The sequence below is a fragment of the Portunus trituberculatus genome, chromosome 8, assembly GCF_017591435.1.
Source record: "Portunus trituberculatus isolate SZX2019 chromosome 8, ASM1759143v1, whole genome shotgun sequence".
Lineage (NCBI taxonomy): Eukaryota > Metazoa > Arthropoda > Malacostraca > Decapoda > Portunidae > Portunus > Portunus trituberculatus.
The window spans coordinates 6657501-6667500 of NC_059262.1; the positions used below are offsets into that span (position 1 = coordinate 6657501).

The following is a 10000-nucleotide window of genomic DNA, read 5'->3' on the forward strand; positions in this document are numbered from 1 at the left end:
TATTTTTTTACCATTATAAAGGATTAGATAAGTGTGTATGCGTGTGTGTATGTGTGTGCGTGTGTTTATTAAGTCATTAAGTAACTACTACTACTACTACTACTACTACTACTACTACTACTACTACTACTACTACTACTACTACTACTACCACTACCACTACTATTGCTATTATGTTGTTGAATTTAGCTGGTACAAATTATGCTACAGTTTTTACCCCTATGGTTTGTATACTGTATGTGTGTGTGGGATGGTAGGTGAGGGAGTGACAGTGGCTTTGTGCTTCAATCTTTACCTGGGGAGTGAATTAAAAAAACGTAATAAAAAAGTGGGCGATGTGGATATGGCGTGCTGGAATTTCTTAGGTGTACAGTGACTAGTTGACATTATTATTACTATTAACCTTTTTGAAATTATATTATTAAGTAGATTTTCTATGAATTTATATACATATATATTAGAGTTCTTAAGCCTTCTATCCCCACGACCCTTAATTCTTTTTTTTTTAATCTTTCATTTGTTTATTGTAAAGCGGAGACCGGTTTAAAATATTTATCCTTGTGTCTTGTAAATACTGGGGTTAGGATTAATTTTTTAAGGCTAGTATAGATATACCTGGTTTATTTTTCATTATTATTATCATTATTGTTATTTTGCTGGGTAGCCATTTTAACAGACAACAGTTCATCTTCTCTTTTAATTAACGATGTGACGAGAAAGTTGTGCACGTGTTTTTAGGAAGGGATCTTTTTGTACTGGAGGTTTTTCCTTGTAGTGTGAAAGTTTCCTTGTGATAAAGTGCTGAAAAAAGGAGAAAGAAAAGAGAAAAAGAGAGAAAGATGCATTGATGGAGAAGAGCTAATGTTACAGCAAAAATGTTGAATAAATGATTATCTTTCCATGTTTCTTTGTGATTAAATGCTGGAAAAAGAGAGAAAAGAGAAAGAAAAGTGTGTTGCATTGATGGAGATAGAGAAAGGAAGTTAGTGCAGAAATGTTGAATAAATAATGATCTTTACATGTTTCTTTGTGATAAAATGCTGAAAAAAAAAGAGAAAGAAAATATGCATTGATGGAGATAGAGAAAAGGAAATATCAGGGCAAAAATGTTGAATAAATAATGGTCTTTCTACATTTCATTGTGATAAAATGCTGGAAAAAGAGAGAAAAAGAGAAAGAAAAGTGAAATGCATTGATGAAGATAGAGAAAAGAAGGACTTAGAGTAAAAATATTGAGAAAATTATATCAGTCTTAATAATACATCCATTTGAGAAGGTGAAGAAGATTACAGACCAAAGTTTTCACCATTTTACTCTCCATATAAGTTTGTGAAGCTGTACAATTTATAAACAAACCAATAAATACCAATCGGTTTGTATGTAACGGACTGAAACATAACACAATGCAAGGTTAGCTGCTACTACAACAAACTTTCACTTATGCATGTTATGGGAGGATAGTGGGAAAGATTGACGGCACCTCCTCCTCCTCTGGGCTGGAGACACAGAACACAGAAAAAATGTGAGAGAATGCCAGCTTTTTATATGCATTGATTGAAAAAATGGGAAAAGAAATATTGAAGCAGAAATGTAGAAAGAGAGAATAATGATCTTAGACGCACTGAAAGAGAATAGAGGAAGGAGAATAAGTGGATAAGGAAATGAGAAGGCCAGAGTGAATGAATACAAATGAATGATGAAACAGAGATGAATGAAAAAAACGGAAAAAAAAAAGACGAGAAATGAAAAATGAATGGGAAAAAATTAAGGAAAGAGAAGAATGAATGATAAAACACAGAAATATGAATGAAAAAAAAAAAACAATGAAAAGAAAAGACCAGAAATGAAAATGCATGAAAACAAAAATGAATAAAAAGGACCAGAAATTAAAATAGATGAAAAAAAAAAATTTGAAAAAGAAAAAGATAATAATGAACAAAGAAATATGGAGGAAAATAAAGAAAAGACCAAAAATAAGAAATAGATGGAAAAAGATTAAAAAAAAAAAAATGTAATGAAAGCAATGCATCACAAAAGAGAGAAAACGGTGAATAAGATGGAAATAAATAAAGACAAACAGGAAAAAGTAAAGAGGAAGAATAAGAAGCAGCTGGAAATAAAAGATAAAGTAAATAAATAAGTAAATAAATAAAATAAATTAAAAGAAAATAGAGAAAACAGGAAATAAGGAAGAAGATGAAGTGGAAACAAAGATAGAAAAATTAAATAAGTAAATAAATTAGTAAATAAATAAAAAAAATAAAGAAAACAGGAAATAAAAGAAGAAAGTGGAAACAAAGATAGAAAAAATAATAAATAAAGGGAAAAAAATAAAGGAAACAGGAAATAAAGAAGAAGAAAGATAGAAAAAAAAATAAATAAACAAATAAATAAATAAATCGTGTCAAGCACAGGAATGAAGAGAGAGAGAGAGAGAGAGAGAGAGAGAGAGAGAGAGAGAAGGACAAAGGCCTGACGAGAAGACACTTTATTTTTCTTACTGTTATTTTTACCTTCTCTTTATTTTCCTACCCCGGCCCTCTCCCCCCCCCATAAACAAGATGGCCACTGCCTGGTTAGAGGGGGGGTGTGGTGTGGCGGTGGTGGTGGTGGTGGTTTTACCGGCTCATCACCAGAGGACACCACAATGTAGTACAAATTAATTTTCATTACTTCATCTGACTTGTTAATTTGGAGCTGAAGAATGCGATGCTACACTTCCACGAGTCGCAAGCGAGTTATTGTTATCATTTTCATTATTATTATTATTATTATTGTTATTTTATTATTCTTATTTTTTCCCCTTTGTGTGCTGCCCGGCTGACTCTTTTCCCTGTTTCCGCTCGCCTGACCTGACTTCCTGCGGGTGAATAGACTACCGGACTGCAGAACTTATTATATTTACTCTTTCATCCATTGTCACCCTCAGAACTTCTTGCGTTGAGGATAGTGGACTGCAGAACTCATTATATTTACCCTTTCCATCCTTTTGACCCTTTGTCACCATTAGAACTCTGTGTTGAAACTACCGGACTGCAGAACTGATGACATTTACCCTCATATGCATTGTCACCTCAGAACTTGTGTTGAGAGTACCAGACTGCAGAACTTATCATATTTAACCTTTTTCATCTATTAGTTAGCCCCAGAACTCATGTTGAGGGTAGCAGACTGCAGAACTAATTAAATTTACCTTTCTTCATCAATCTATCACCCTCAGAACTTGTGTTGAGAGTACCAGACTGCAGAACTTATCATATTTAACCTTTTTCATCTATTAGTCACCCCCAAGAACGTGTATTGAGGATAGCGGACTGCAGAACTAATTAAATTCACCCTTCCTCACCAGTCTATCACTCCTAGAACTCCCTGTGTTGAGGGTACCAGACTGCAGAACTTATCATTTACCCTCTCTCCCATTGTCACTCCTAGAACTTATATTGAGGGTTGCGAACTGCAGAACTGATGACATTTCTTCTTTTTCACCCATTATTCACTCCTAGAACTCCTTGTGTTGAGGGAAATGCCTGAATCTTCAGTTATTTATCATATTAATTCACTGTGAACAAGTATTGGTAGAAGAATGACGTGCCTGAGTATTGAATGAACTAGTGAAAGTACAAGGCAAGCTGCATCTCCCCCTTGTACTATTACTATTGACTTGATACTATGGGTCATATTCTCAAACATTTCTGCACTTCACCTCTGCTATTTCAAAAGGCTTCATCTGAATTTACATGAGTTTTTGAAGGGGTTTTTACAGTTCTAGAGGCAGAGTGATGAGATTTCTACACTGTTAACTGGAGAAACACTCTTGAAAACCTTGCTAATCATCTCGTGATGAGAGAATAAAGCATTTTCAAGCAAGTTTTTATGGTTCTAGAGGCAAAGAGATGAGATTTCTACACTGTTAACTGGAAAAACACTCTTGAAAACCACACTAACCATCTCTGTGGCCTTGGAAAATAGTCAAGGTTGGAGAGTAAAGCATTTGTAAATACAGATAAAAACAAAAGAATGCCAACCTTGTACTAGTAAACCTCACACACTCACTAGATAACAGGCATTTCCAAACAGCACAAGGGAATCTAACCTAACCTATCCTGTCCTAACCTAACCTAATCTGTCATATGTCATCGCCACAGGAAGCAAGGCAGGTGAAGGGATGTCTGCAGGCTGGGACAGTGTTATCTACAAACTACTACTAAGCAATGACCTGTGTATCTTAATTCTTTAAATACAGCGAATAATTTGACAAGGTGTTTGAGTTCATTAATCATCCTTATACCTGTCTGCCCTTTTGTTTTATTTATTTATTTATTTATTTACTTGGTGGTGGTGGTGGTGGTTGTTTGTGTTGGGAATACAGTATATCTAAAATTTTTGATAATACAGGGATATATTTAAGTATAGTATCATTTTTAAGTATCAAGGAATAGAATTTTAAGTATAGTATCTCATTTAACCCCCTTCAGTACCATGACATGTTTCCATATTGATTATGGTGACTATTTGGTGATTTTATACAGCTTCAGAAACTCATGTGGGGGATTAAAATAGTGAAGACTGTGGCCATTAATCTTCTGACCTCCATAGACCCTTTCTAATGTCAATGAAATGGTCTAATCATACACAAATCTCAAGGTAGAAATGTGTTCCAGTACTGAAGGGGTTAAAATAGTGAAGACTGTTGCCATTAATCTTCTGACCTCCATAGACCCTTCCTAATGTCAATGAAATAGTCTATTCATACACAAATCTCAAGGTAGAAATGTGTTCCAGTACTGAAGGGGTTAAAATAGTGAAGACTGTGACCATTAACTTTCAGACCGTTCCTAATGTCAATAAAATGGTCTAATCGTACACAAATCGCAAGGTAAAATGTGTCCCAGTACTGAAAGGGTTGAAGCATTAAGGAATAAAATTAAGTAGTGTCTCATTTCAAGCCTCAAGGAATAGAATCAAAATACATTATTTCACTTAAAGCATCATTTTATTTAATATTTTCTGTACAATCGTCCACATTCAGCACCATTCCAAATCTGTACACGATAATGCCAATGTTGCCTTTCTCTGTACAGGTCAGCACATCCTTCATTCTGGGAAGTCTGTGCATGTTCACCAGTCACAGTACAGCAACAGAAAGGCTGGTAAAGAGACCACAGGGACCTGCTACAAGAGTTATCCAATACTGTAGGATGTGTTTTGTGACTATCCCCACCCCAGTTGAGAGTGTTTTCTTCCTTCCTCCTCCTCCTCCTCCTTCTTTACCTTCCTTTGAGTTTCTACCTTCCTCCTCCTCCTCTATTTTCCTCAGTTTCTTACCTAAATCCTTCTCTTCCTCCTTTATCATCCTCTGAGTTTCTACCTTCCTTCCTCCTCCTTTATCCTCCTCCAATTTCTACCTTCCTATATCTTTCTCTCTCTCTCTCTCTCTCTCTTCATGGTTCTCACAGGCAGACAGGGAGTTCCATTGCCTACCTGGTTTCCTTCAGTGACTTGTGATGCACATAGGAAGGAACCAAAGAACTTTCTAATTTGACCAAAGAGGAGTGTACACATCTCACATTCACACACACAGCTATCAACAACACTTCTACAGCCTTCATCTCTCATATTCTCACTCACAACAGAAGAGAAATGTACAAACTTCTCTCTCGTGGGATTAAAGCCTTCAAATATCAGCCATTGTCTCAACTTTACATTTAAACTCTTGATTTTTATAAGTACGACGGAAAAACTGGCTAAAGACAACAAAAATATATAAAAAAAATTACCACTTAGTTGCCGATTCCCCTTGCAGGTCTGAGAGTTAGCCAAAAGGGGTAAGAGTCTTGTAACCCTCTTAAAGTGAAGTCACAGGGAGTTATAAATACAGAAGCTACCATTACTCCACTCTCCTTTTACCCCTGAGCATGGAGAGCCCTTAGAAGATTAAACACCCTGGGATTATAACCTTGAAGCACTGGGCGGCCTGTCTCAAACTTGCAGGAGTTGAATAAACAGTCCCAGGTTTGAGTCCAGAAGAGATTCCTGGTAGGGTTCTGAGAGGATGGAGTGAGGTTGAGTGTGTTGAGCTGGAAGATGCCAACGTGGTAATGCTGGCAGTGAATGTGGACCACCTGCACTGTTACTGGGGTCTTCAGGTCTCCAGTTGGGTTCTGTAAAGGTGATGCTTGTGTTAGAGAGGAGCTAGGAAGGTGGAGGATGTAGGAGGGGAATATTAGGGGTGTGTGTGTGTTATTTTTAAAGTTTGTTTTTGAAAAGGGTGATAGATTGGATAAATATTACTGGATGGACTCTCTCTCTCTCTCTCTCTCTCTCTCTCTCTCTCTCTCTCTCTCTCTCTCTCTCTCTCTCTCTCTCTATATATATATATATATATATATATATATATATATATATCTTTCTCACTCTCACTTCCTGTAACACACACTCTCTCAGTTCCTTTCACACTCTAACACACACACACACACTCTCTCTCTCTCTCTCTCTCTCTCTCTCTCTCACACACTCTTTTCCTCCTCTCTCAGTACCTTCTGGACCAGTTTGGCATAGGCAGCAGCATGGGAGAAGGCATACAGGAGAGACATGCCCATGAAGCCATCCTGAGACTGGCGCATCCGTGGCTGGTTGTGGTGCATGAAGACTGTGTGTGGGTGCAAGCTGGCCGACTCCACACCTGCAACGAGGGGTATGGTGGTAAGACAAGGGTGGGTGACTGGTGGTGAAAAGGATGTTGAGTAGAGATTAATATGAGGTTGAATTGGTTAAAAATGTGAGTATTTAAGGTGATTTGGTGTTGAAAGGAAGATGATAGGTGAAGAAATGAGGATGTAAGCTTGGATTAGTTAAATATATGAGTAGTTAAGGTGATTTAGCATTGAAAAACAAATGATAGGTGAAAAAAATGAGGATGCAAGCTTGAATCACTTAAAAATATGAGTAATTAAGATTTAGCACTGAAAGACAGATGAAAGATAAAAAGAAATAAGACAATGCAAGGATGATTTGGCATTGAAAGACATGATAGATAAAGAAATAAAAGAATGCAAGTTTGAATCAGTTAAAAATAAGATCACAGGTTATTTGTACACCATTTAAAGACTGGAAGCATCTGATCTGTAGAACTTGTAAACATGTCTCAGGGGGAAGAGTTACTAACCCCTTGAGTACCATGATGCATGTCCTTATTAACTCTGCTTACTATTTGGTAATTCTATACAGCTTCAGAAACTTATGTGTGGGATTAAAATAGTGAAGACTCTAACCATTAATCTTCTCACCTCCATAGACCCTTCCTAATGTCAATAAAATGGTCTAATCATACACAAAACTCGCATTTCCATATTTTCGCTTATTATTTGATGATTTTCTACAGCTTCAGAAACTTATGTGGGGGATTAAAATAGTGAAGACTGGTCATTAATCTTCTCACCACCATAGACCCTTCCTGAAGTCAATAAAATCATCTGATCACATTGAAACTCACAGTAAAACCCAGAAATTTGTGTGTGGGGGATTAAACCAGCGAAGACTCTAGCCATTAATCTGACCACCATAGACCCTTCCTAATGCCAATAAAATCATCTAAACACACAAACTCACAGTAAAAAAATGCATCCCAGTACTGAAAGGGTCAAGGAAAGGTGTACCAAATAGACAAAGGATTAAAACCTAACCTAACCTAACCTAACCAGTGGAATGTGTCAGTACCATAGCGTTCGTCTAAGGAGTATGTGTCACGGGCGCGGCAGTTAATGAAGGGAGACATGGGGTAAATATCAGGCATCTCTTCACTCCCAGAGGCCTCCTGCACCTCCTCCAGGCTGGCCACAGGGGGGAGGGGCTGGGGAGAGGAGACCAGATATGCTGCGTCGTGTTTCATTTGCATCAAGCGATCTGTGGAGAGAGAGAGAGAGAGAGAGAGAGAGAGAGAGAGAGAGAGAGAGAGAGAGAGAGAGAGAGAGAGAGACATTAAATTTTGGTTCTTATTTGCATTATTTTGGTGAAAAGCTTAAATTTGTCACTAAAGGGGTTAACTTACTGCCATGTTGAAGCAAGACTTGTATGGAACTGTCCTCAACAAGCTGCCTCTCCAGTCCACAGCCCTCCACTTGGTCCAGCAGGAGGAGCAGCTGGTAGTTGAGTGTCTTGCTGTGGTGGAGGAAAAGAATATTTGAGACCATCATTATGGGAGGAAAATGACAAATATAAACACAAATATGAGAATGAGAAGGGGTGACTAGAAAAATTGTCTGTTAGGAGGAGCAGTTATTGAGTGTCTTGCTGTTGTGAAAGAAGAATATTTGAGATCATAATGAGAGAGAAATGATGTAAATATAAACACAAATATGAGAATGAGAAAGAGAGACTAGAAATACTGTTTGTCGGAGGAGCATCTAATTAACTGAGGTTCTTGCTGACATGAAAGAAAAGATATTTGAGACCATATTGAGAGGAAAATGACACAAATATAAACACAAATATGAGAAAGAGAAAGAGAGACTAGAAAATACAGTTTGTCGGAGGAGCATCTAATTAATTGAGTGTCTTACTGTGGTGGAGGGAAAGAATAAGGAAAGACATTGAATATTTGACACCGTAATTACAGAAAAATGAGAGGACTGGAAAAATATAACACAAATATGAGAATGAGAAGAGATGACTAGGAATGCTGTCTGTCTGTATATCAAGAAACCACTCACATTTTTTCAACAAGGGGTAAAAATGTGAATGTGTGTCAATGTGAATGAGTGAGTGAGTGAGTGAGAGTGAATGAGCGAACAAATGAATGAATGAGCGAGTGAGTGAGTGAGTGAGTGGTGCATAGACATGGACACCCACCACTCACTCTCGGGAAACAAAGAAGGGTAAAAATAGGACTCACTTTTTCCTGCGAAGGGGAATGCCATACTCAACAGGGAAGACCCAGCCAGGATGCTTGGTGACGTCTGGGAGGCGAGGCAGCTGCTCCTGGTGTGAGTCGAGGAGGTGGGCGTGTAGGATAGCCCTGTATGGGAAAAAAAAAAAACGTAGAAAACATTGGAAAACACTAGAAAACATTATGAAGCATTAGAAAACATTGGGAAACATTAGAGAAATATTATAAAAACATTGGAAAACATATAAAGTGAAAAAAAACAAAAAAACAAAAAAAACATCGAAAACTCACTCCTTCACCCTTTCACCCATCTCAGGCGTGGTGTGTGTATCATCGGCGCGCTTGGTGATGTGTGGCGGCAGGGCGGTGCGGATGAGGGTGTTGGTGATGAGCTGTGCCTGGCTAAGACCCATGATTGGTGAGAAGCGTTGGGTGAACACATGGCAGGGGGTGTCTCTCTTCTCTGGGGGGGGCGGGGTGAAGGTTTCCTCGAGTGACGGGGGTTCTGGCACCTTCCTGTGGGGAGGGAGAGAGAGAGAGAGAGAGAGAGTGAGTTATAAGTAAGTTACTTCATGTATAGCTATATTTCCATTTTCTTTTTTTTATTTATGTATTTTTTTTTCATTTAACCCTTTCAGTACCATGATGTGTTTCCATATCCATTCTGGTTACTGTTTAATGGTTTTACACGGCTTCAGAAACTTATGTGGAGGATTAAAATAGTGAAGACTGTGGCCATTAACCTTCTGCCCACCATAAACTCTTAATAATGTCAATAAAATGCTCTAATCGTACACAAAACTCAAGGTAAAAATGCGTACCAGTACTGAAGGGGGTTGAAATAGTGAAGACTGTGGCCATTAACCTTCTGCCCACCATAAACCCTTAATAATGTCAATAAAATGCTCTAATCGTACACAAAACTCAAGGTAAAATTGCGTCCCAGTACTGAAGGGATTAAAATAGTGAAGACTGTAGCCATTAATCTTCTGACCTCCATAAACCCTTAATAATGTCAATAAAATGCTCTAATCGTACACAAAACTCAAGGTAAAAATGCGTCCCAGTACTGAAAAAGATAGAAAAAAAAAAAAAAAAACACGTCCTTACCAATTT

General features: G+C 37.7%; 1 protein-coding gene across 1 annotated transcript in view; it reads right to left on the reverse strand.

Annotated features, from left to right (window-relative positions):
• Positions 1–4974: 4974 nt before the first annotated feature.
• Positions 4975–10000, reverse strand: part of LOC123501136 — a 5986-nt gene continuing 960 nt past the window's right edge. The window contains exons 3-8 of the mRNA XM_045249719.1: positions 9176–9400; positions 8891–9013; positions 8048–8157; positions 7717–7902; positions 6537–6682; positions 4975–6161 (exon numbers count right to left, since the gene is read on the reverse strand). Of these exons, the coding sequence (XP_045105654.1) occupies positions 5904–6161; positions 6537–6682; positions 7717–7902; positions 8048–8157; positions 8891–9013; positions 9176–9400 (1048 nt within the window). The 3' untranslated portion in view covers positions 4975–5903. The remainder of the gene's footprint in view (positions 6162–6536; positions 6683–7716; positions 7903–8047; positions 8158–8890; positions 9014–9175; positions 9401–10000) is intronic.